The sequence below is a fragment of the Apis laboriosa genome, unplaced genomic scaffold (genome assembly GCF_014066325.1).
Source record: "Apis laboriosa isolate Shangri-la unplaced genomic scaffold, ASM1406632v1 scaffold4_cov146, whole genome shotgun sequence".
In the NCBI taxonomy this organism is placed as follows: domain Eukaryota; kingdom Metazoa; phylum Arthropoda; class Insecta; order Hymenoptera; family Apidae; genus Apis; species Apis laboriosa.
The window spans coordinates 2483404-2509394 of NW_025223501.1; the positions used below are offsets into that span (position 1 = coordinate 2483404).

The 25991-nt window shown below is 30.0% G+C and overlaps 4 protein-coding genes and 2 long non-coding RNA genes across 11 annotated transcripts in view; 4 read left to right on the forward strand and 2 right to left on the reverse strand.

The window, feature by feature from the left end:
* The first annotated feature begins 957 nt into the window (after positions 1–957).
* LOC122717104 lies at positions 958–2259 on the forward strand. The gene is made up of 3 exons (XM_043940852.1): positions 958–1120; positions 1419–1692; positions 1766–2259. Exons 1-3 carry the CDS (start codon positions 1035–1037, stop codon positions 2255–2257), a joined length of 852 nt encoding a protein of 283 aa, XP_043796787.1. The 5' UTR covers positions 958–1034; the 3' UTR covers positions 2258–2259.
* On the reverse strand, positions 1191–3600 carry LOC122717106. Of its 4 annotated transcripts, none has more exons than XR_006347147.1 (7): positions 3414–3600; positions 3175–3329; positions 2819–2984; positions 2079–2240; positions 1795–2018; positions 1565–1639; positions 1191–1490 (listed from the first exon to the last, which is right to left on the reverse strand). It is a non-coding gene; the product is annotated as an uncharacterized LOC122717106 (long non-coding RNA). The 4 variants fall into 4 exon arrangements; XR_006347146.1 differs by having other exon boundaries at positions 1753–2018; XR_006347144.1 differs by lacking the exon at positions 1191–1490 and having other exon boundaries at positions 1503–1639; positions 1753–2018.
* LOC122717105 lies at positions 2887–4313 on the forward strand. The gene is made up of 4 exons (XM_043940853.1): positions 2887–2999; positions 3120–3382; positions 3458–3556; positions 3766–4313. The coding sequence occupies exons 2-4, from the start codon at positions 3131–3133 to the stop codon at positions 4141–4143; spliced, it is 729 nt and encodes a 242-aa protein (XP_043796788.1). The 5' UTR covers positions 2887–2999; positions 3120–3130; the 3' UTR covers positions 4144–4313.
* A 4092-nt stretch (positions 4314–8405) lies between these two features.
* The window catches only part of LOC122717102, a 66851-nt gene continuing 49265 nt past the window's right edge, over positions 8406–25991 (reverse strand). Inside the window, exons 1-7 of one of the 3 annotated variants that reach the window (XM_043940842.1) lie at positions 17164–17302; positions 11712–12022; positions 11038–11313; positions 10733–10965; positions 10391–10657; positions 9582–9831; positions 8406–9441 (exon numbers count right to left, since the gene is read on the reverse strand). In XM_043940842.1, coding sequence (XP_043796777.1) covers positions 9269–9441; positions 9582–9831; positions 10391–10657; positions 10733–10965; positions 11038–11313; positions 11712–11967 — 1455 coding nt within the window. In that variant the 5' untranslated portion in view covers positions 11968–12022; positions 17164–17302 and the 3' untranslated portion in view covers positions 8406–9268. Of the gene's footprint in view, positions 9442–9581; positions 9832–10390; positions 10658–10732; positions 10966–11037; positions 11314–11711; positions 12023–17163; positions 17303–25991 lie in introns of those variants that run through there. The other 2 variants (XM_043940843.1, XM_043940841.1) reach the window with 2 other exon arrangements.
* LOC122717109 lies at positions 17840–20072 on the forward strand. Its single transcript, XR_006347151.1, has 3 exons — positions 17840–17934; positions 18322–18469; positions 18774–20072. It is a non-coding gene; the product is annotated as an uncharacterized LOC122717109 (long non-coding RNA).
* Positions 21988–25991, forward strand: part of LOC122717101 (adenylate cyclase type 6) — an 89441-nt gene continuing 85437 nt past the window's right edge. Inside the window, exon 1 of the mRNA XM_043940840.1 lies at positions 21988–23419. The gene's annotated coding sequence lies outside the window, so the exon portion shown is untranslated. The remainder of the gene's footprint in view (positions 23420–25991) is intronic.

Consider the following 25991-nt stretch of genomic DNA (forward strand, 5'->3'; position numbering starts at 1 on the left):
TTATATACTATTTATATCTATGTTCATTCAAATTTGAATCTTTTCTCAATTCAAAATAAAATATTGAATAAATTTTGCATATTTAATAGTTTAAAATAATCATAATAATCTTAAACTAATTAAATCAATTAAAATAATTATCATCATTTATTTCTATCACAATTAACTTATAATTTTGAAATCATTATTTTTATTCTTCTACTATTTTCAAGTATATCAGCTATTTATGTATTTATGTATAATACTTATACATATAATCCATTATTTACAAATAAAATCCTGCTATTTCTCATAATAATATGAGAAATAAATAATAATCAATTATTTTAAACTATAGAATTATTTATCAATCCTGAAAATCTTTTAAAAGCTAAATAAGTTATATAAGTTATAAAAGCTAAATAACTTATATGTAATTAAAAAAATAAGCATATATTTAAACTAATTAATTAGAAGTGCCTAATATTAGCAACAGATTTTCTCTGGCAAAACAACTTCGAGGAAGAATTTCAAGTTCATTGACATACTAAGATAAGTCTCATTAACTAATCAAATTAACTTGAACATGGCTATGAACAACGATCTGTGGGGCAACTAAATTTATCTTTGATGTATATTTTCACGTTCTATCTAGTTGGCACACACTAGTTCACTGACTCGCATATATCATATTTCTCAATCATTACTTCATATTGTTGTTGGATATAATGGTTCATTCGACTCCAAAGAATTTCTAGGTATCCTTGCGTCTTATGAACTACTTCCATTCTCAATCGCTCGATTGATAGAATCGTGTAAAAATTACGATTCTTTTTCTTCTTTTATCCTTGTTTTCTCGTTTTCAATCGGTTTTTTTTTTATGGTAATTCAAATATACGCTGATAAAATGAGAAAAAATTGAATAAATTAATAAACATAGAAGATATTGTTGATGCGTTTTAATTATACATTAATTTATATATATATATATCGTTACATACGTTGCTGATAGGTCGCGATAACTATATAAGTTGCTATACTAAGCTATACTATATATGTTGCCTTATATTCTCAAGAAATTAAAAAGTGATAGTCAGTTTAGTGTGATTCACTATAGTTTGCAGATTTCTTCTAATATGAGGTGAGAAAGAAACAGAGAAAAATTAAGTAAAAAATTGAATTCTTTTTTCTCCAATTATTAATTATTTATATTTATTTATTATTTATATTAAATATTTATATTTTAATTGAAAACTTTAACAAAAAATGTTTAATGTTATTTAAAATATTCTCAATCATTTAATTCCACTTAGAATATCTCTTTTGATAAAATTTTCATTTTAACAAGAATATATTAACCATATTAATATATAATCATTAATTTTTATCGTTATTCTTAAAAAAATTTACATTTGATTTTATTCCAAAATGTGAAATAGAACATCACCATATGGTATCTGGGACTCCATAAACAATGGGGCTATCGTCTTCGAGTCTCTGACCGATGATACCTTCGAAGGTGCTCTTAATGTGATAAGGAAAAGTTTTTTTTACCACGAGAATGTATGCAAAGCTGTAGACTTACTCTCAGAATCCGGTGCAAGCAAAGAACTTGAGGAACTCTGTTTTGATGCAGCGAAGGATGGGGTTAGTGTTGTTGCTGTTGATACAAACAATAGGAAAGTTATTGGAGTGGCTTTCAACAAAATACAGGTGAAGAAAAAACATTCAGTATACGTATTTCATTGTTTAAAATAATAAAAAAAGACCTACTTTCGTTTTTCAGCTTCTCAAAAATTCATCAGAGAAAAGTACCTTTGAAATATTCAGGGATAATTGCAAGTGTAAATCTTCAAAAGCCTTGATAGATTTCATGATAAATATAGACAGCAGGATAGATTTGTTCAAGCACTATAACACCGATTGTATCTTTGAAATCATGTTTTTGGCCACTTTGCCTTCTAATCAAAAGTGTAGGATAGGAGAGCTGCTGGTAACTTCATCGATAAAGATAGTAGAGGAGTTAAAAAAGGGAAATCCTGTGAAAACACCAGTCACGATAAATGATTCTAATATTATAGAAAACCTAGAAAAAATACCTAACGTGATATCAGCAATCATGACCTCCAATTATTCGCAGAAGATAGCGACGAAGTGTGGATTCGAACATTTGTTTTCAATCAGCTATGATGAATTCCATTTCAATAATAAAGTTTTTAGCGAAAATATAGGAGATGAGCATCGAAACTGCATCTTGGTTGCTAAAAAATTGTCTTAGATAAAACTTAATTGTTAAGATTTAATATTGATAATATCGATTGATTTCTACTCTTAAAAACTATAAGATTTTATATCATAAAAAAATATATTTTCTCGTATTAAATTCTATAATGAAATAAATAAAGAAAATCATTCCGTATTTTTGTAACCGTATTTATAAAATGTAATTTTATGTTATCAACTTATAGTGAATGAACTAATATGTAAACGCGCGATAAGAAATAACACTGTTTATCGATAATTATAGCTGAAGAAAAACCAGCAAATACATACAATATTGTTGAGAAAACAAAAGGTATTATTGAAGTGTTATTATTCGAGAAAATTCTGTGTAAAGTTAGTGAATCTTTTTTTTTTTTTTTTTTGTCAAATACATTCAAATATCCAATGCAATTGTTAATATTTTCTTGAAAATATTTAAGGAAATTTAAAGTGACAGATAATTGCGTTTTATTCATAACTTAACAATGTGCAGAGATAACAGAAACGTTTTCTCAATATGCATGGATTATTGGATGTTGAAAAATGAAGACTGCTTATCAAGACAGTAGAGCTGTACCAACAAAAGCTTTAATAGAGCGTAGGTCGCTCGAAACTAGCTTCACTCTATCAGAGTATCTGCAGACGGGAAGATCGTTTTTTTTTTCTCTCTTAAATATTGTTGTACCTTGTTGTGCAAACGAGTTGCTCTTTATTTGATTCTTCATTTGTCATTGTTCATCAATCTGTTAAAATAAAAGGTTTTTATTTTCGTTTCTTAAAATAAAATAAAATAATGGAAAAGCTGAAACAATGCAGTTTATTTATAAAAAAACGTGTGAATGACATTTTGATTTTCAAATATTTCAATAATTTTCCAGTTATTTTCACCATGTCTCTCGACTGTGACGATGAACTGGAATATAAATTACTCACCAGAGATAAGGTAGAGGATACTTTGGCTATACAGGCGGAGACTATGAAACAGGAAAACCTGGCTATAGGTTTGGGGATGTTCGAAGAGGATGGAGCTCCAGAAGAAATGAATCTGCTCTTCAAGGAAGTTATCAAAGATGGAATGACGTTGATTGCTGTTGACAAGAAGACTGATGAAGTGGCAGCAGTGGCGTTTAACAAGCTTCACGTAAATTTTCATACCACTTTAATGGAATTACCTTTCCTTGAAAGTTTCCTTTTCATTTATTTTATACCTTTAAAGGCGAAACCGAGGAAGGATGAGAAGAACGAGCTGGATACGTTCATAGAGGAGAATTTGAAGCATCAGACGTGTAGAAAATTGATCAAGTTTCTCGATGACGTGAGTATTCGTTGGTTATTGGCTGAATTGCCTCGTTTAGATCAAGTGTCACCTCCAATTTATTCAGCCTCAGTTGCTTGTATCACAGACTTTAATTAGAGACTCGAAGAGAGACCTCTGTGTACACTACGATTTTAAACTCCATTAAAAACTACTATTACACAAATTTTCAAAGAAATCAGTGATCGAGATTGCTCTCGTTTGGCCAGATTGACAATGTGGATATTTTTGAGAGGTACAATACGAACGGAGCGATGGAGGTGTTCTATCTTGGCACCAATCCACGGTACCAAGGTCGTGGGATCGGCCGTCAAATGATGCAGAGGTGTATCGAGTTCGGTCGAGGGCTACTTAATGGCACAAGGAGAAGAACATCGATCGACGGGATTATTCTGGAGCAGAGCGTTACTCCAAAGATAATATTCGGTGTGTTCGCCTCGAATTACAGCCAACGAATCGCAGATAAATTGGGATTCGACGTTTTGCAGGAAGTTCGTTACGATGATTATGTGTCCAATGGTAGAAAAATGTCCGAGAGGATAGGAAGCGTTCATAAAACGGCCAGGTTACAGATTCTAAAACTGTAAGAGACATTTTTATAAAGTATTAAAATGAGTGGATAAATTACAGTAGTGCATTTTTATATTTTATAAAAGTCGTATGGGAATTGTAATATTGAATGAAAATGAGAAATAAATAATATACTTATTTCTGAAACGTGTCTCATGAAAATAAAAAAAAAAAAATTTTTTTAAATATCAAAAAAAATCTTATCACCATTGTATATCATTCTCCAAGAATGAATAAAAATAGAAAGAAGGGATCCAATCATTTATTTTGTACCATCGTGCCAAGAATTTCGTCACTACCTAAAAATTCAAGATCTTTTGATAAAACAATATTATACAAAATATAATAAATATATAACGTAAATATAACATAATATATTTTGATGAAATGATTGATATAATTTTTAGAAAGATATCTTTCTGAGAAAAGAAAAAAAAAAATTCTAGGAAAAAAAAAAAAAGAAAAGAAAGAGAGTGGTGGCTAGAAACATAAGGGTTCTCAAGATGAATTTAAAAAAACTCGTCAGTGAAGAGATTGTAAGTTATCTCACGAGTGTCTGGTTGTTGGTGCATAATTAACTTCGTTAGTTGGCCTTTGCTTTCAGTAACATAATTGATCTTGTTATATCAACGAGTGGACGACTAGTAACGAAAAGATAAATGTTATTCGGCGACTTTTTTTTTTTATATAAGTATATATATATGTATTAACACATTTACAATCTGGTACATAATTGTTAAATATATATATATATAGTGAATATATTGAGCGTAATTTACGAAATCCAAACATTGACAACGGAGATACATTTATTTCTTTTTTTTTTTTTCTATTTTTATCAAATTTTTTTTTTTTCTTATAAAATTGCCTCTCAAGAATATTTTGTGAAAGAGAAAATATATATTGCGATACTGATAATACACACTTAAATTTTACCAAAATATTTCACTTAAAAAGATTTAAATCCTTTCCAAGTTTCGTTTCAAAATTAATAAAATGCAATTTTTCCAAACAAAATTTTGTTTTTATCATAAATGTTTAAAGAAATTTTAATTTCGTTGTATTCCGTCGTCAAAATTTTGGATTTCTTTTGTTTAAAAATTTCGATCTCTTGGTTGCCAAAAAATTCCAAGGAAAATGAAAAATTTTACACGATAAATAAATTCCAGATACATAAAATCATTCTAAAATGAATTTTCTCAACTATGAGATATGAAGTTGGAAAATTTCAATAAAATTCCAAAAAAAAAAAAAAATTCAATGAAAAGTGTAGGACTAATTTGGCAAACCGGAAATCGAAAATTCTACTGTATACGAGCTACGGAAATATTATAATTAACGTTATATTTGCGGGGAAGACACCCAGTATAAATATATATGTATATATATATGTCGTGTATACATGTCGGCACTGCTGATCGCTGGTAAATAGTCCTTTTTTTTTTCCCCCAAATTTCATAAAGCGTCTATCTGAAAGAGAGATGCGAGATACGCGTTTCTCGTTTCGCATTGCGTAGCATGTTGCGCACTAATTTACCATTGTAATCAGTATTGGAACGTACTACGATCTTTTTATAAAAATATTTAATACCACAACCAACCAGATAAATGCAACGATACCTCCATTTCACTTCAAACAGATGGATTTGGCGCGTGCAAAGGAAATTTTAATTTCATCTCTTTTGTTTTTTTCTTTTCTTCTTTTCTTCATTATCTAGTCAGTTTTGTTTTTTTTTTTTTTTTTTTTTTTTTTTTTTTTTTTNNNTTTTTTTTTTTTTTTTTTTTTTTTTTTGATTAGAAAACGTCAACCCTTCAAGGTCGTAAGCATTTGGTAAAAAAATAAATCACTATCCCAAAAAGCCAGTGACTTTGAAGACAATTGTAGAAAGAATATATTTCTCGTTCTTTTCAACATTTGGCAATAACAACAAGCGCAATTGAACAACGTCTTATTGGATAAATATACAGGGGAAGGCCCGAAAGGGTTGACCAGCTATAATGATTTTATAATTAAAACAACGATTCATATTGGACGCCGAGCACAATGAAAATGATTCCTCGAAAATAAATTATTCGAAATCAACGATTTAATATTTTTTTTCCCTCCCTCTTTTCATTTTCTTTCTTTTTTTTCTTTTTTCTTTTTTTTTTGTAGATTTCTTATTAATCTTTTCTAAGCGTAACATTTCTGGTTCATAATGTTTTTTTTTTTTTTTTTCAATTTTTATTTCCCTGTGAATTAGGGTTGAACTTATTTTCTTTGCGTTTTTTTTTTCTTTTTTTTTAAGTTTAGAATCATTTTCTTTGTCATAACTTTGCCTATAATTCAATTTTCCTACAAATTGAAACATATTTCCTCTTTGTTATTATAATTGTATAACATGACTTACTCTTAATATATATATATATATATGTATACGTATATATACGATCAAATACTGCGACTATTATGTAATAATATAGTAGTACATTTGTTATTGTTTCTTTCATTTTCGACGATTATTATTGTAGCAACAAGAGCAGGATTAAAGAAAAAATGGACCGTGATAACATCCTAAATTTTCTTATGGTCTTACAATTAAATAAATATACTAATTAAAAATTAAAAATTTAAAAAATTCAATAAAAATTTAACGTAATGTGTTCATGATATGACAGATTATATTAATATACAACTTAGAATGGAATTCTCCATTTTTAAATTATTATTTCTTAAATATACCAAATCAAAAATATTTAATGAAGAGAAAGAGTCTGAGATTGAAATAAAATATTCTAATATAAATAACAGAAGAGAATATTCAAAGTCCATCCTTTCCATAATCCTGATACAATTACATTTGGAATGTTTATTATCAGTGTAAAAAAGTTGTGGACGTATATAGCTTCTGCGATAGAATATGATTGACATATTTCCAACAACGAATATTCCTTTACCGCTTACATTTCTACCATCTTAACATTGGCCAACAATAAACTACACTTAACTCACAACGTCTATGTTTCTGTGTTTCACTATTCTCAGTACGAATCTAATAAATATTTATTAACTATCGTTTACACGAGTCATTATAATCACTAGAGAATAGAACTCGGCTTCTTTTCTCAGCCACTTTCGAAGGTTTTTTCTTTCTTTCTTTCTTTTTTTCCTTTTTCTTTTTTTTCTTTTTTTTTGATTTTGCGCGGAAAATTTTTGATCTTTTAGGATTTTATGTGATAGTCCGGGGAGAAGGAGGAGTGGGAATGACTGTAACAGAGAAACGATTCACTTCAATGAATATAAAATGAAACGCTCGTAAAGTACCAAGGAAAACAAGGTTTTTAAAAATAGATAATTTGACAAAGCCATAAGGCTTTGTTAATTAAGTATATGCACGTAATGATTAAAAGTGTTTCTAAAATATTTGATAAAATTACAAAACATATTTGTGTACATTGTAAAATATCGTTTCATATTATGTAATTTCATAAAAATTAAATGTAAATTTAACTTTATATCTTAATTCGCTATTTAATTTCGAAACGAATTTTATTCGTTTAAAGAGATTCACATGAATCTAATTTTTTAGAAACACTCTATTTTCATATCATTATATATCATTGAATGTTAGTAGAATATTGAGCGCAATGAGAAAATATTTGCTATTAAATACAATAATAAACATCAATAATAATAAATGATTGAAATTGTCACAAATGTCACATAAAAAAGGATCACACATTTATACTGGAAAGACAGTCAGACATTCTATCGAGTAAAAACTTATTTCGAACAAGTTCAAATTTGTTCGTGCATATTTGTTTTACATATACTTGCACACGTACACACGCATTTTCTTGTACTTGACTTTGTAATACTGAAAAATTTGCTTCTTCTTTTCTTCAAGTATGTCTTAAAGAAATTGGCGTACTTATCTCAATATTATTTGCGTGTACACAAAGCGGATACACAAATGACAGATCACAGAATCGCGGGAAACCAGAAATTGCTTTATTGCCAGATAGTAAAGTCTCCGTATTTTAAATTTCAGTAATTTTATAAAATCGAATCTCGCAAATATTTTCTAAAAATATGCAAACATGATGATTCAATGATTTTTTTTTTCTTATAAATTTTATAAACAAAATGTATCTAATGATTTTTTTAAAAAATATTCTAGAATTAAAATCTATATATTTTTAATTAGAAATTTGCGGATACGGAGATTAAACTGTTCTATTTTTTTTTTTTTTTTTTTTTTTTTTTTATATTTCTCTGCAAGAGACATTAGATTCTCAATTTTACTTGCTAGACATTTATTTAACATAGCAACCAATAACAAAGACACCTTGCCTGTTTCATTATGATGCAACTTTCAATCCAGTGTACATTATGATACTTGATTATATAAAATATTTTCTATATCTTTGTTCTTTTTCTTCATCACACTCATTTACATTTATACATACATTTATTCTCAATATACGTAATTCGAACGTTCTCTATTTCCGAAAATTCCGAAATATTTTCGTTATCAAAATAAAATATAAATTGGCAATAACGTTGTGTAACTAGACGGATGTTCGCGGTGATAAATTACATAGGAAACATTGATCGCTTCTCTCCTTCCTCCTCCTTTCTCTCATTCTTTCTCACTCTTTTTTTTTGTGTATTTTATGTGCACCAAATAATCAATATTATCGTTTCTCTCGACTCCACGCCACCACTTTTATCACAACTGTGCACAAGAAAGCTTTCTTCCAATATAGAAGAAAGAATACTCTGTCGATTAAGGATAGTAAAAACCAACACGATCCGTATCTATGTTATCCATATATCTATATTAAATATTGAATTATTAAAACATACAAGGCAAATCTGTACCAAAATTGGAAATTATTTGGATTACTATCCCCAATCAATCTTAAGTTATTGCACAATTCTCTTTTACACAGAGTATTCAACTTTCTTCTTGTTACTATATTTAATTTTTATAAAATATTAATGTCAAATTTTTTTTTTACTATGCAAAAATTTAAACAAAAATTTATAGAATGATTATTATATACTTTTTATGTTCCAGAGTTAATCGCAAAGACTCTAGATGGAGATTTTGAAGATCTTTCAAAAGAAGGCTTTTAAGATGGTCTTCTAAGGGATGTTCATCTTTGACAAGATTCACATTGTACATTAGGTGATTGCATGGTTAGATAATAGGACTGAGTATCCCGGAAGTGTGACCTAACAAGGAGACCCAAGCCTAGAAGTACTACAGGAAGACCTAGCAGTGCACAGATCAATTCTCCCGTCACTCCAGGAGACCATGTGATGAAACCTGTTGAAATTTTTCATTTGAGAATTCTAATCGCTTGCGAGGGAAGCACCAAACTTTATTATTTTTATTAGAGAATAAAAATCAATTGATGGAAACAATAACAACAATAATTGATACATAATTAAATGTCGCTAACTTACCACCATGAACATCCATTTTATAAATGCTCCACCAGATACCAGACAGAGGAAGAGATACAGTGGCGGCAGCAACAGTGAAGACAGCGCTCTCGCACATGGAAAGAAAGTTGAGCGCGGAAATCGAGAATACTATGTACGCGATCAAGAAGATCCAGCCGTGGGTAGAAATATTCGAACAAGCTTCGCTGTTGTTGAAATGGCACGTGAACCCATGCTCTACGGTATGGTATAATTCTACTGGAGACAATCCCTGAATTGAAAAAAGAGAATCATATATAATTTTGTAATATGAATATACCTATTCAATAGTGTTGGATGGAAGCTTAATCTATATATATATAAAGTGATATATTTTCTTAACGATAAGTCAATTGTATTAAGTGTCTATACAAGAGGGGATAGTCTCATCATGTTAGATGATTGTGTCAGAGTTATTTATCGTATCGACGTGTTCACAAAGTGTCAATGAGGCATAATTTTTGATGAAGGGTCAAAAATTTCTCGAATTAGGCCGGTGTTTGATGATAATCAGGAATTAATCGTATGTTTGTCATAAATCTTCTCGATTAAGAGGATGATATCGTCACTCTTCGGCTTGGGATCATGTTGCATTCCTGAGATATCTTAAATTATATGCAAGTTCAAGTATCATTTCCTCGAAAACTATCTTAGGCAGCATCATCCTAGAACGTTTGTTAGATTTAATGAATTCGATATTCAAAAACAATGAGAGAAGATTCCACGTGGAAAATTTCTTCGAATATCATAAATCTCACTTATGCTCCTATCATATATCAATATGAACATACCCTGCCTATTCCTGGTAACGTGTCAATCCAACACATTGACAGAATAACGAAGAAGGCGATCAGATGAATGTAGAACAGCGTCTCAAGAATTGGAGGCTTTGGAATGTGTTTTGGTTTTATAGTAGGGTCAGGATCGGTCACATGAAGCAGTCTACCTCCCTCCTCCTCGGAACCTCGTCTACGAATGTCTCGAGAAGACACTAATCTTGAAACCGTGTACAGGAAAGAGTTCTGTTGGCTGGCCATTATTTGGCACATGTTCTGTTGCTGGAATATACGGATAAACGATTAGAAAAACTTAAATATTTTTAAGAATTTTTTTTCTTCATTAAAGTTAATCACCTCAGTGGTATAGTGTTCCTCGAGCAGGGTGAAGAACATAGCGAAAGCAGCGAGGGCGCCCACGTAAACGAAGGTCCAAATGGCTTTCACACCCCAAGTTCCCTTTATAGTTGTGACGTGTGCTGAAACCTCCCGCCCCCTGCATCGAAATTCATCACAAAGGCCATAATCCACGCTTATGAAAAGACCCACTATTATAGTGGTGCTCGAAAAGATCCTCTGCAAGCTCATCACTGCAATCGATAATACCTGTTTTCTATTTTTCTTTATTAAAAAAAAAAAAATAGCAAAAGAAGAAAGTTTACTTTTGCGACAGAAGAAGAAGTAATAGACCAGGGAGAAGACCAGTGTGATGCCCTTTATGGGATCCTGTAGATGACAGAGAACTCTATCCCGGTCCATGGAAAGGGTGATCACTATACCAGAGAACGCGTAAATCAGGCTAATTTTTAGAAGGGCGCAACGGGGGATTTTGATTCGCAAGCTGTTTGGAATCAGTGCCGGTGGTGGATATATTCTTCCCCAGATGAAGCATATGATGCCCAGGGTGAAGGCAGAGAAGAAGGCAGTGAAGAGAAGTCCTGAAAGAAAGGAATTGAAAACCTTTTTTAATAAAAGAAAACGAGTCTCAATAATAATATCCCGTTCAATTTAAATATTTAATTTAAAATGAATTTCGCATTTCTCGTTAATATTCAACGTATATATATTTCACGTTATACATACTCATAGAGAATCGTAACTCTAATCGATAACTGTATCAAATAATCAATATTACAAACAAGTTAATATCTTGGTAAATACACGTTAAACGTATTATTTGAAAAATTAGAAATGCAGCGAATATCACGATAAAGGAGGATAAAAAAAAAAAAAAAAAAAAAAAANNNAAAAAAAAAAAAAAAAAAAAAAACGATAGAATGAGCCTGCGCCAGGGAAGATAGATTCAACATTGGCCTGACGATTCTCAGACATATACCTGTGTAAGCGTTGGACACGTAGCTGACACTTTCGAGATAAAGAGGATAGGTGATAATCAAAAAGGTAATGGACACGACGACGGTCAGAAGGGTGGCGATGAAGCTGAATTTTTGCCAAGTTGCCCTGTCGGTATCAAACAGCTTATCGGTGGCCTGATAAGCGACATATGGCGAGTCCTCGGTGTCGGTGTACTCCTCGATCTCGATGTCGCTTCCTGTGCACCGGAGCTCCTCTTGCTCCTCGTCGTCGACCATCGTCGAGACGCAGCTTGCCAACCCAGTCAGCTTTGCGATTTACTCCCTCACCTTTCTGACAAATAAAATAAAATCGGTCAGATAAATGAATCGAAATTGAACGAAAATGTTAGCTAATATTTTGTTCTCTACAATGTGGTGGTGTTCAACGTTGGACATACATATCACGTAGAATATAATAGCGAGTAAAAAAGGGTTTAAAGATAAACAATGGAGAAAAATTCAATTGCATCTTGAAAAATTCTGCAAAAATTCTCTTTCGAAAATCCAGATCTCGAATTATTTGACAAGTATATTTTGGATTCAATTTCGTTAAGTCATTTATAGACGAAGAATTGGCACACTTTTGTGCAAGAAATATGCGATATTGGAAATTGAACGAGGATATTGAGAGAAAGATGTAGAATTGTAAGTCATGACGCTCATGATGCTAAAACAAAAATTGATTATATCTCGAAAATAGCCAAGTTTACGTTTTATCTACGTTTTATTAAAGCTTCTCTGTATACATCTCTGTATACACGATCTATGTTAATCCTTTGTGCACTCTCTCTCTTCTTTCTTTGATTTTCTGATTCACAGCAGAACGAGGATATTTTCTACACGAAACGAGATTATAAACAAAACATTCAAATAATAAAGATAAAAGATTGCTTCTACGAATATACTATATTATTTTAATTTATTTATTAATTTAATTATAATATTATTAATTTAATTTTACTCAACTTTGATGACATTCGTCCTCAAAGGGTTGAGATGTTCAAAACGATGTCAAAAAAAAAAAGACACGATAGTAGCACAAATACTCGAAACTAAATATAAATATAGAACGTAATTCGACTTTGAGAGCTCAGTGGAAAATGAGTTGCCGAGCGAGAGGAAATTTCTACCAATACCACGAATTCACAGTATGTGCACAGACACTGTTTAAGAGAAAAGGATTTCTTAAAATGTGAAATGGTAGTGGTATGTGCGCGGCAACGAATCCAATGCACGTTTTTTTTTTTTTTTTTTTTAAGATCGATCGTAATGCAAGGGTGAGCCATTTTTTGCCGGGCACATTGCTCAGCTCACGCGAAACAATTCAGTTCAGTTCGGTCGATCTGTTTTTTTAACCCTCTCTTTATTTTCCCTTCTCGTCCTTGGAAACGGTGCAACGATTAACGAGCACGTTGCATGCATGTGCACCTCGCCTGTGTACATTTCGCCGTGCAAAGATTAGATAACCGGTCAACCCGCTATCGGTTCACCGGAATCGTAAAATTTCGTGATGGACTTTTTTTGCATAGAAATCTCTGCGTGAACAGACGTGGCCACTAGACCGAGCTGAAAAAAATGACTAGTTAAAATAAAGTTATAACTTTATTTATCAAAATAAACGAACAACGTTCGTTCTTATTACAGGTGAATTATTAATCCGTAATTATTGATATTTGAATAAAGAATTATTAAAAGAGTAATTGATTAAAATTTCGAATAAAGTTTAAATAAATAATTAATAAATAATTAATAAAAAAATATTAATAAAAAAATAATTAATAAATAATTAATAAATAATTAATAAAATACTCTGTAAGTTTAATAAGTTTGTTTGAAATGCTCGAACAATATTTATTCAAGAGGCAAGAACTGTTTTCGGTTCTCTGTCCATTAGCGTGCAGTACTGTGATTAGATGATCAGAAACCATTGCCCTCTATGAAAGATAATCGTTTTAAACTTTTTAAACATTGTTGAGGGAACAAGAATGAATGAATTAGAAACTTTATTACTCGTATATTTTTAGATATTCTGATAATAAATTTTAAGATTTTAAATATTCAAAATTTTAAATATTTAAACGAATATATTAATATTTAAAATTATAGAAAAATATTATTATATATATGTTTATTCGTAGTTTAGTACAGTTGATCCGCTCTTTGTGTAATCTCAGCCATTTGGCGCTGTAGTTATCTGCGATTATTCGATGCTTTAAACAATAAATTATTGAAGTAATTTAATTCAACTGTTTTAAAATTATGATAATACATTTTGAACGTAAATATAGAATGGTTAGAAAAGTATCGAGTACGGTTAATTTCTTTTCTGATACTTTAACGCGGTGTTTTTTTTTTTAATTACTTTTTTTTTTTTTTACAATATTTGAATAATTTGCAATTTCTTTTCTCAACAAGCTAAAAGAAAAAATGAAGTGTCTTTGAGAAGTGAGAATTAATTGGAAAATAAAGTTTAATAAAGAAATCTTTTCTTCTATTAAAAAGATGCATTTAATTTGTATTTTTTCTCCATTTTAGAAATTAAAATTTTTATACTTAATAAAAATTTAAGTTTTTATATTAAACGGACAAAACGTGGAAATTTAATTAAAGCGAAAATAATGGAATTAGTTTAAATTGAAAGAATTTCTGCAGTTCGATAAATAAAATAAATCTCTTTCCATTTATTAAAATGTTATTAAAAAATTGTGTCAAACCCACGTATAGAAATTCCATTACTTTTATTTTATTAAAATTTCACGTAAAATATCGAAGCATATAAATTTCATTACAAAGTGCAGAATATAATAGCTCGTTTAATTATTTTAATAGTGATTATCAAATATAATCAAAAAAATTACAGAAAAAAATATTGCAAATTTTTCAAAAATGAAATAAATAAGAGATAATAATAAGATATATACTAAGATATATAATAAAAAATTACACATAAGATTTTTCTTCATTTGAAGATTTCCGCTGATGCGTGTAGTTTATTATTCCTTACTAATTTAGTAATTTTTTTTAGTAATATTTTCTTACAAATTATTCTTTTAAAATTTAATTTTATTCATAATATTTCCAAATTAAAAATTATTTGTCCAAATCAATTTGTTCCTCTTAGAAAGTTTCTTAGTTGTGATCAAAGATTTTCCACTTTATAAACAAATATGTGAAAAACATATCAGAAACGCTTAACATAACATCGCAACGAATTTCCCCTAGGACGCTCATCAAATGAAGCGTGAAATCCCCTCGGAAACAGGATACTTTTACTGTTCGATCAGCAGATATCAAAAAGTAAATTTCATTCCACAACGATGGAGTTAACAATTTGCTATTTGTTTAACAATTGATAACGAATCAATTTGCACCAGTTATCGTACTCGATGTAATAGATAAAAATACTATATCAAACAATAAATATAGAATAATATTCCTAAGAAAGAATAATCTTTGATTAATTTTCATTGCATTGATGGAATATTTAAAATTTCAAAATATTTATTTTGAAGATCATTGTAAAAATAAAAATAATTGTTACACAGCAGCCCTTTTTAACATTATTTTGTGATTGTAACCCATTTTTTAAATATTTTATTATATAAATTATAAGACATATTAGTCGATTAGATATATTTAAATCATATATTTCATAAAACACTTGGTACTTTTCAATTGAATTGCTTCTTTTATTTAGATGAACGATATGTAGTATACAATTAAACGTTGGGCACACAGAAGCCATGAAGCGAGTAACGGTAGAAAAAAAAACGGTTTAAGGACGGAACAAAAGAATCTAATTACATACTAGCAACTCGTCACAAGTGGCCTGAGACTGAACCGTAACTCGAACCTCTGAAAACAATAGGGTAATGCGCGGAGCTTTTTTCCAGAATTTAATCCATTTCTGAAATTTGTTATTACTTTGGAAATACAATGGAATACGATACGATAAAAAAAATTCATTAAATAAACTGTCCTCTGTAATCCCGCCATATCGAAGAATTTTTTATAACATAATTTTTATATGAAAATGAAATATTTTTATATGAAATGATTAAAGTCATTTCGATTCCTTTCATTTAAGTTATTAAATAATGCAGTTTAATAATTTCTCGTTTAATATTTTCTAATTACAAAAATCCATATTAAATTTTTTATTTTTTATAATAATGACATTCATTTTTCATGGAAATATTTTTTTCATAAATTTACTTGATTAAAAATATATTTTAATAATACGATATTTAATTCTTCTCGATATAATTTTAATCCGAGAAAAATTTTTAAGCTATAAACAATGAAAAATTAAATTTAACTAATTATTTAATTAAATAATTTAATTTTCTATGAGATATTATTTAAAAAAAATTAAAGAATAATACAATGACCAAAATATGTTGGTATTTTCCAGCCGAAAAATTAACAAATGCCAAGAAAATCCCGAGATCGAGAAACTTTTTGAAATGAAACACTTTTAAAGAACATCGAGTGTGCTCGAGAGATTATATCTCGGTGCATCCTTGTCTAGTGCCAAAATCGGGAAACTCTTGCATTGAGAAACTTCCTATCTCCGCGGAATTTACACAATTTTGATGAACACAATAATCTATAAATTGTTATTTTATTATCTTTTTCGAAATTTTAGGTTTAAATTAAATATTGAATTAAATATTGATTTCATAATTTTTCATTTATATAAATTGATTATTATATGTTATATCTCTTGTTAATAAATAGAAATATATTTGCACCAAGTTTGATTTAATTTATTAAACATTATTTGCATAAGATATATAAACAATTACCTAAAAATTAATGGTATTCGTTTATTGGATTAATAATCGATGATTTTCGTTTATTTGTAAATTTGATGTTAACAATATTTTCTTTTTGCAATAAATGTTTATTATATTTAATATTTGCATTAAATAAATAACAAAATTAATTTCAAAATTTAAATGTTGAAAAAAAAATTAATTTTTAATTTTAAACAAACAATTTAACAATGATAAAAATTACACTTTTATCACAGGATATTTTTTAATAATTTCCTGTGTATTCACAGTAACAAAGAATGCCAATAAGCTTCATGCTTACAACCAATATCCGATACAAAGTGCCACTATACATAACCTAACAATATAATTTCGTGCATTCGATAAGAGATCGAAAAACCGATAGCCAAGCTACTAACACAGTTGCACTATCGAATAAAATATGAACTAGTTTCTCGTCACTTGTCGCGACATTCAAAGCATGCACGAAAATTAAAATAAATCGAATCGTATTCTAAAAACATTCACAAAATTTCATTTGCAGGTTAGAATTCCATTTTTCGGAAAATTCGAATCGAATCGTTTTTAAAGGAACAAAGATTTATCGAGATGGCTTGTCAACGAACTCTATATATGTATTGGTATTGCGACTTACCCTCAAAACCTAACCTGACACCGCCCTGTGTCACACTAAAGCCGCTTCCAAATCCCTCGGAAGTTGTTCTATTCCTGTGGACGCCACGTCCGTCGGGGATTCACATTCGTGAAACGTCGGAAAACTCGACTCGTTTCACGATTACCGTGAACCACACAAAAAGCCAGGAAAAACAACGACTTCGTCCCATCGTGAGACAAGAACTGCCTTCGATGCAGCCTCCGTCCACTGGCGTGCAGTACTGTGACTAGGTGATCAAAAACCACGGTTCTCTATGGAAGATGATTGTTTTAAATTTTTCCAATTGTTAAAGAAACAAAAATGAGTAAATTAGAAACTTTATATTATATATTTTTAGATATTCTAATAATAAATTTTAATGTATTTAAGATTGTAAATATTTAAATGAATATATTATTATATTAATATTTAAAATTCTAGAAAAATATTATTATATACATACATATATATATATATATATATATATATGTATTTCACGATGAATATTTAAATGGTTTAAATATAAAAATTTATAAATTATCATTATAATTGGCAATTTCTGAATATTTCAAACATCGAGTGTACCATGGATCACCATGACAGAAAACGATCCTGAAGTCACGCATGCGCAATAATAGTAATTGTGAGTGACATAGGTAGAGCGGAGAATATGTTTCGTTTTCTGACGAATTACTTGTGAAAATAATGAATTATTATTAATTGTAGTTTGACGAATGTCGCCAACAGATCAGTTTCTTTCATTTTTCAAAAGTAATTATTTTCTATGTCTATATTAATATTATGTTGCAAAGAAATCAATGATCGAATCGACAGGATAATTCAATTACGCGCTCTGAAAATTTCTATCGGCATGCATTCGATCGAAAATAATGTTAATAAACTATTTTTAATTATTTCGGAAATATTAAATATAATTCAATATAAAAAAATTCCATTTATTCATATCTAATTAATAATTTATGTCAATTAATAATTTTATAGTGGAAAATTATTATTAATTCTTTCGAATAGTGAGAAATTTCCAAATTCTAACCTAACTTTTACAAATTGAAACTTGCAAATGTACGATTGGCGGGAAACGATTACTTTCAAATTTTTAGAAAATATTATTGAATTTTTATGAATTTAAAATTCCAGATTTCCAATATTAAGAAATGAAAATATAACTTCTTATTATTTGCTGTTACTTCAATCGAGATACGACTTCAAACGACTTTGACATTTTGCCTCTTTAATATTCCATCCGAAGATTCAAGAGAAATGGAAGTTGAAACAATGATCAAAGGTACGCAAGGATAATATCGATTGTAAACTTCGTCAATTACGAATCCTATCAAAATTCCACGGTGCAACCAATGAGAAAGATCAATCTTGATTAATTGGATTTGCTTACGTTTCAATTAAACTAACAGAATTCAATTGAACCAACGGAATATGAACGACATTCTGAGATATCCATTTCATCTTTTTTTTTTCCAAACTCTTGTTCTCAACTTCAAAACTCAAACTATTAACCTCACTTTTTCAAATCAAATCAAATCAAATCTTTCATCATCTTCCTCCAATTTGATTTTAATTTTCCATTTTAGAAGATATTCGATCGTCTCGAAAAGAGATAATGAAGATTCATTTCGAGAAGAAACTGAAGGATACGTTTTTAGACGTATAATTCACGATCAAGAGGGAGCATGAAATTGGAGCGTGGCAATCAGAAATGGGACGTTCATTGAATTCGACCAGTAAAAGGGGAAAGAGTGGGCACGACAAGGAGTATAACATACATTATGAGTGGAATCGATAAGAACTGGGTTAACACGATCAGTTAAAGCAGCAGACTTTCTTCAACATGACTATTATATTTAAAATTAATGATGATTTAATCAGATGGAAAATTGAACAATCCTATGCGTTTTCCAATCCGTTCCCTCTGAAGAGAATCGTCTTTTTCATGTCATTCATCTTTGTTTCTATTATCAGATATCAAGTTCATTTTTCCTGATAACGAAATCTTTTTTCTTTTTCAAGAAACACGATTTCAAATGTACGATTGGCGGGAAAAGATTACTTTCAAATTTTTAGAAAATATTATTGAATTTTTATGAATTTAAAATTCCAGATAATATTAAGAAATGAAAATATAAACTTCTTATTATTGATATTATTGATATTATCAATTGAAGCAATCTTCAACACGGTTTATATTATATTTAAAATTAGACAGATGAAGAATTGAAGAAGAATATAAGATATACGTTTCAGGCTATGATTTTTTTGAAGAGAATTATCTCCTTGATGTTATTCATCCTTTGTTGGTAAATGATTAATTTTTCCTATACTCATGAAATTTTTTTCAACATATCTTTTGAAAGATTAAGATTATCTTTTGAAGATTACAATGGTTAATATTCTTATATCTCAATACTTCATATTTATATTTTAAATAACTCAATATCTTGAAAGTATTAGTCACTTTATAATTCAAGTTACGTAGACTTGCTTCAAAGGAAGAAACGATGATATATCCAATTTAAATCATATTTTCTGAGATATCAAAAAGCAGGATTCACAAGAAAACCGATACTTTAATCTCGTTCCTTTGAGAATTCAGTTATACGCATGCTATGATATTAAGATTATAAGTAGATGCATCTTACAAATATATCCAGTTCAAATTATATTTCTTGAGATATAAACGATCTACAAATAAATCTAAGTCCTATCTGCACACGTTACCAAAAGATCAGAACACTAAATAATAACGGATATTAGACATCAGCTCATAAATGTATCTACTTTAACGTTTCTTGTTACAATCCTCCCAAAATCCTTGCGAGCAAATTCAAATCACGTTTCGATTAAAATTGGGCTCGTTTCGTTTTCGAAATCAAATAACAAGTAACAAATCAATATACATATAACAACATATATATAACAAATTATTTTCAAATTAACTCTGCTGAGATTATATTCGTTACTTTATTTCAACGATTATTATAAATTATTTAACATTTATAAAATTGCAGCGAATGAAAACAAAATTTGTTTCGTAAAAATAAATAGAATTGTACGTGAATATGCACAAAAACTAATTCAATGAAATATGAAGGGAAATATTATTATTTCGTAACGAAATAACTTGGAGAAAAATTGTTTGATCGTTTGTATAAGCAAACATCATTATTTTAAATAATATATAAATCAATTAAGGTATAATTATTACAATTCTTTTTAAATTGCATTCATTCTTAAAATTTGAACCTAATCCAATTCATGGCTGAGAATAATTGAAAATAATATTTTTCCAATTATTATTTTATCTTAAATTCCTTTAATCGATCAAATAAAAACAATTAAAATAAATTATCTTTCAAATAATAATTAACATTACTTGGAATAATTATTCCTAAATTATTATTCGAAATAAATTTCATTCGAATAATTCACAATCCTTTCAATCGGATGAGATACGAGAAATTATTTTAAAATTCAAATTATTTGAAAATCTATATTTAAAATATTTTATGAATTTCATATGCTTCATATGAAAAAAATAAATGTATCTGTGATCAAATGATTTATTCGTTACTTCACGTTGTTTAATTTTAATCAAATATTAACTTAATTAATTAATTTATTAACGTTTGTTGCTAATATTATGATGAGTGTGCTATAATTATTATTATTACTACGTATCGTATTCAAATCATTGCATTAATGGCATGAATCAACTTAATTTTTCTTTTTTTTATTCGATTTCGAGGAATTTAATTTTCCGAATGAAAGATTGATCAATTACATGATTAGATTTATTATTTCTATTCAGGATATCAGAATTCACACTTATCCTGAATTTTATTTGAAAAACAAATTTTCAATCCCAACGATGAACATTATTTTTTCAAATAATCAATCCTTCGATTTATTATTTATTTAACCAAAGGAAGAACATAATATCGGTTGAAAATACAGATGTTAATATTAATGAATGACCCTTTGCATAAAAAAGTAAGAATTATAATATAATGTTTCTCATATGTAATTAAATGTAATGTGTATATGTAATTAAATGTAAATCGAAACATTTAAATGAAGAATATCCGAATCATTTAAATATATAAAATATGGAACAACATTTTTTTAATTCGAAGCTTCGTTTTCGAGAAAATCGAGTTTGAAAAGTTTTTAAGTACAAATAAAATTTTCGATTGGACACAAATTATCGACAACAGATTATTTCACACGTGAAAATAAAAAACTAAATAGAATAAACTTTCGTCGTTTAAATCCTCGTATAATATAATCAAAAGTTAACGCAAAAAAATTTTATATTTAATTTTCACACAATAGAATAATCTAATAATCCATTATACATATATATTTCATCCCACGCTTCATCTTTTTCTTTTTTAAAATCTATCTTACTTTCAATTACTCTCATTCGGCCTACGTAAAGAAAAATACATTGTTTCTTTCCAAATAAAGGAACAATCGTTGCNTTATATTTAATTTTCACACAATAGAATAATCTAATAATCCATTATACATATATATTTCATCCCACGCTTCATCTTTTTCTTTTTTAAAATCTATCTTACTTTCAATCACTCTCATTCGGCCTACGTAAAGAAAAATACATTGTTTCTTTCCAAATAAAGGAACAATCGTTGCATACCTATATATTCGCTACTTATAATTCACCAACTTAACTTAATCAACATTTAATCCCACTTCCAAACAATTATTTTCAAACGATCACACTCTGATTCCTTCCCACTCCGCACACACGCGGCAAACAATTCGCCTCCACTTATTTAATCGGTGTCAGCCAGTTGAACGGCAAGAAGACGAAACGGGTTAATGTTGAGCGAGGGGGTAGCGTGGTGAGGGCTGTAGGCGTGGGACGCGCCTCGAGTCCTGCGCACACCGCACGACTCGTGCCGAAATCGTGCGGGGCCCGCGCCGCGAGATTTAGTCTGCGCGCGGCACTCGTCCGAGACGCGTCGTCGTCTGCCTCTCTCCCCCTACCGGAGGAAAAGTGCGTCGCCGATAAACCCTGCCGTCGAACCACGAGGAGTAATATATCGAAATTATGATTTTTCCACCGATGTAAAAAAAAATAAAATAAATAGGGGAAGCTGTGGACGAGTTTATTATTGCCAAGTTCCTCCACGTTTGAGCCTCGTCTCCGAGTTTTTTCTGTGATCCCCCGATGATGAAAGTTTCCTTCGTAAAAAAAAAAAAAAATTGTTGAGTCCCGACAATTTTTCTTTTTTAAACCCGTTTTTTGGGAAATGGGAAAAATTTCTAAAATACGAATTTTAAATCTCTCGTACGATTGTTTTACCGAGTGGATTAAACTTGATCAATCGATCAGTGGTGTTTCTCTTTAGAGTTTGAGAGAGACAGAGAGAGAGAGAAAAGATTATTAAAAAGAAGTTGAAGTTCAAGAAGAAATCGTAAATCGTATCTTGATCCATCGTTCGAAAACTTTGATTCGAAAGAGAAACGAGAGCTCTCCCCTTCCCCCCCTTTCCTCAAGAACTCAACGAATTCAACGAATTTCGTTTCACGCTGCAAACGGGGTTCAAAGGGCGTGGGGAGTTCAAAGGGCATAAGTGGAATCGCAGGCAAATCGAGCAACATCGTCGATGTTGGACAGCAAGCGGATTGGAATAGAGGTCTCGACGAGGCTCGTTTAAGACCTAATTGCCAAGTTGCAATTGGACCCTTTGTTCTAGCCTCTGACGTGTGCACGATTCGCATTCCTCGTCCGCGCTCCACGTTCCTCGATGAAAGAAGAAAAATAATTCCTCCCCTCGATCGTTCGATCGTGCAACCTCGTCGTGCTTTCAAAAATTCACGGATAAAACGGATTTTTTTTTTTCTGAAAAATTACTCTATAAATAATAAACTCTACCCCCCACTATATCCGTGTACTCGTATTTCGAAATTTCATCGAAAAGTAAAAGAAAGTGAAATATCTTTTTTTTCTCAATCTCGACAGAAAGGATTTCAAAAAAAAAAAAAAATCTCTTGGAAACGAACGAGATTTAATTCGAGAGGATTCGCAAGGATTTTTAGAGGAGTGATGAGTGCGGGAGAAAAGAGCGTGAACGCGCGGATGGAAGATCCTCGTGGAAGATCGATCAGCGAGACCGATGCAGAGGGATCTTTGTGAAAGGGGCTCGAGAGGGCTGGGAATGAGAAGCGTGTCAAGATCGAGGGTCGAGGCAAGGTAAGAATGCTCGAGTTTTATCGCCGATTAGCGTGACGACTCGTTAATCGTTCGCGTCCGCGCGAGCCAATTCCGATCCACGTATTCTGACCCGAATTTCTTCGAAACCGACGTATCTCTTTGGTAAATTTAAAAAAAAAAAAAGTCACGGATGATCTTCCGCAAAAGTGTCGATCGATTTTTAGTTCGTCGCAAGATCGTGATGAAAGATCGTGAAAAATTTCCAATGTTTTTCTTTTCCTTTTTTTCCAGTTTTTGAAAGGAAAATTAATCGTTCCTTGCGCGGTTCGAAACCGCAGTTCGGCATAATGAAAAATTGTAATGATACAGCGAGCTAATGAGTTTCTCCTCCGAACGATGTAACCGATACTTAACACCTTCTCAACCTTGCTTCTATTTTTATCGCGAAATTTTTTTTAAAACGGAACTACAGAAATTAACAAGTTGTTCAACAACTTGTTTTCCGTACTTGTAGAATACTTTATAGAAGAAAGAGAGAGAGAGAGAGGGAGAGAAAAAATAGATTAAAAACCATTCTCGTAAATAATAATAATTGATAGAATAATATTCACAAAAAATTATTATTTTTTTTTTAAATAAATGAACCTTACCATTCCAATTCTAATTATGAAGATACAAATATATAGAGTCGGGTATTAATCTAGTTAAAAAATGAAAAAGTAACTAGTTAAAAATTTCGAACAAAGTTACCCTAACTAATTACTTATTAAAAGTTTGTTTGAGTAAATAATAACAATTGATAGAATAATATTCACAAAAAATTATTTTTTTTTAAAATAAATAAACCTTACCATTCCAATTCTAATTACAAAGATAAAGATATATATAGAGTCGGGTATTAACCTAGTTAAAAAATGAAAAAGTAACTAGTTAAAAATTTCGAACAAAGTTACCCTAACTAATTACTTATTAAAAGTTTGTTTGAGTAAATAATAACAATTGATAGAATAATATTCACAAAAAATTATTATTTTTTTTAAATAAATGAACCTTATCATTCCAATTCTAGTTACGAAGATATAGAGTCGAGTATTAAACCTAGTTAAAAAATGAAAAAGTAACTAGTTAAAAATTTCGAACAAAGTTACCCTAACTAATTGCTTATTAAAAATTTGTTTGAAGCTTTATTATATTATTTGGTATTGTTCTAGCTTTTTGAACACGATAAATTATCGAACTTAACTTCGTTCGATTTTACCCTCCCCTCACCCCTCTCATCACGGAGAATACGGAACAACCAGGGTAACAGTGTCATACAAAGGGATGGTTAGGGATCGAGGATAGTTCCCACAGGAGACTCGAGAGTTACGTGTTTCAACCGATGCTTCAACCTTGTCACGATTATGTCACCGTTTCAATTCACCCTGTCAAAGTTGGATACGGTCTCTCGCAGGGGAAAAGGCCGGTTTTCGCTGCGATTGGCAGTCCTGTTGTATGCATCCATCGGCATAATGGAATCGAATAAGCAATGTTCTATGTATATATATATATATATATATATATATGTGCGCTCTATTATTGACCGTTGATCGACAACCGACGTTTAATAACCGTCCTTTTCATGTCCCTAATTGGTTGGACCCTCGTTAAATCTCTCACGATCATAAGCGAACTATCGATACAGTGTTACAGTAGTATTTAATCTCTTGATCTCATCGTGATTATCGTACAGAATAATCGAGACTTGACGAAATTAACCGAGATAATTTGTTTCGTAATTATCACTCAATTTTTCTCATTACAATTCTCAAATTACAATGATTTTGAATTTTTTCCTCTTTTCCTTTTTTTTTTTTTTTTTTTTTTTCAATTTATAATCCAACGATATTTAAACAGAGATAATGATGATTCGAGAAATTCGTCTCGAAATGGTTAAAATTGGATTTGTTTTTGTATGCACGTACTATTATTGTTTTATATGCACGTATTATTACACACTTTATTGGATTAAGCGAAAAAGAAACGGGGAATCGATAAAAATGGATTCATCAAGTTTTCCTCCTCTTCTTATAGAATGGTTCGTGCTAACTATAGGCATCGACGAAGGGATATATAGCTGTGCTTCGTTAAATGTCCACCAAGCTTGGATCGTACGCAATCAATTACGAAGGGAAATGTATTTCAACGAAATTTCCAAAATATCCCTTTTCTTTTTTTTTTTTAATTGGAACCAGATGTACCAGATATGTTCGAAATATTCTTACTCAGTGTTGAAATAGAATAGAAGAATATTATTTATTTACTTTTCTCAGGAGCAAACGTTAATTTCGTGATAAAAATTTATATAAAATATATATATATATTAATTTTGAGTTGGAATTTCATTCAATAAATAAATTCTTCTCGAGCGAAGAAAATAACATTTTCGTGGAAACAATTGGAGGGAAAATTATTTTCGCCGCGTTGAAGATTATTAAGAATAAAAATTGACCTGTCGCGACACGGTGACGGAGAATATTTCCAAACTAATCCGCTGCGAACCACCTCTTTGTCGCGATAAAGCTTTAAAAATCGATTTCTACGTGTATTACACAATTTATATTCCGCTCGA

Excerpts from the sequence above, each read along its gene's own strand:
- LOC122717105 (XM_043940853.1), top strand. The coding sequence starts at position 3,131 with ATGTCTCTCGACTGTGACGATGAACTGGAATATAAATTACTCACCAGA. Across the intron at positions 3,383-3,457 it reads TGGCGTTTAACAAGCTTCAC|GCGAAACCGAGGAAGGATGA; the intron begins GTAAATTTTCAT and ends ATACCTTTAAAG. Across the intron at positions 3,557-3,765 it reads TGATCAAGTTTCTCGATGAC|ATTGACAATGTGGATATTTT; the intron begins GTGAGTATTCGT and ends TCGTTTGGCCAG.
- LOC122717104 (XM_043940852.1), top strand. The coding sequence starts at position 1,035 with ATGTTGCCTTATATTCTCAAGAAATTAAAAAGTGATAGTCAGTTTAGT. Across the intron at positions 1,121-1,418 it reads CAGATTTCTTCTAATATGAG|AACATCACCATATGGTATCT; the intron begins GTGAGAAAGAAA and ends AATGTGAAATAG. Across the intron at positions 1,693-1,765 it reads TGGCTTTCAACAAAATACAG|CTTCTCAAAAATTCATCAGA; the intron begins GTGAAGAAAAAA and ends TTCGTTTTTCAG.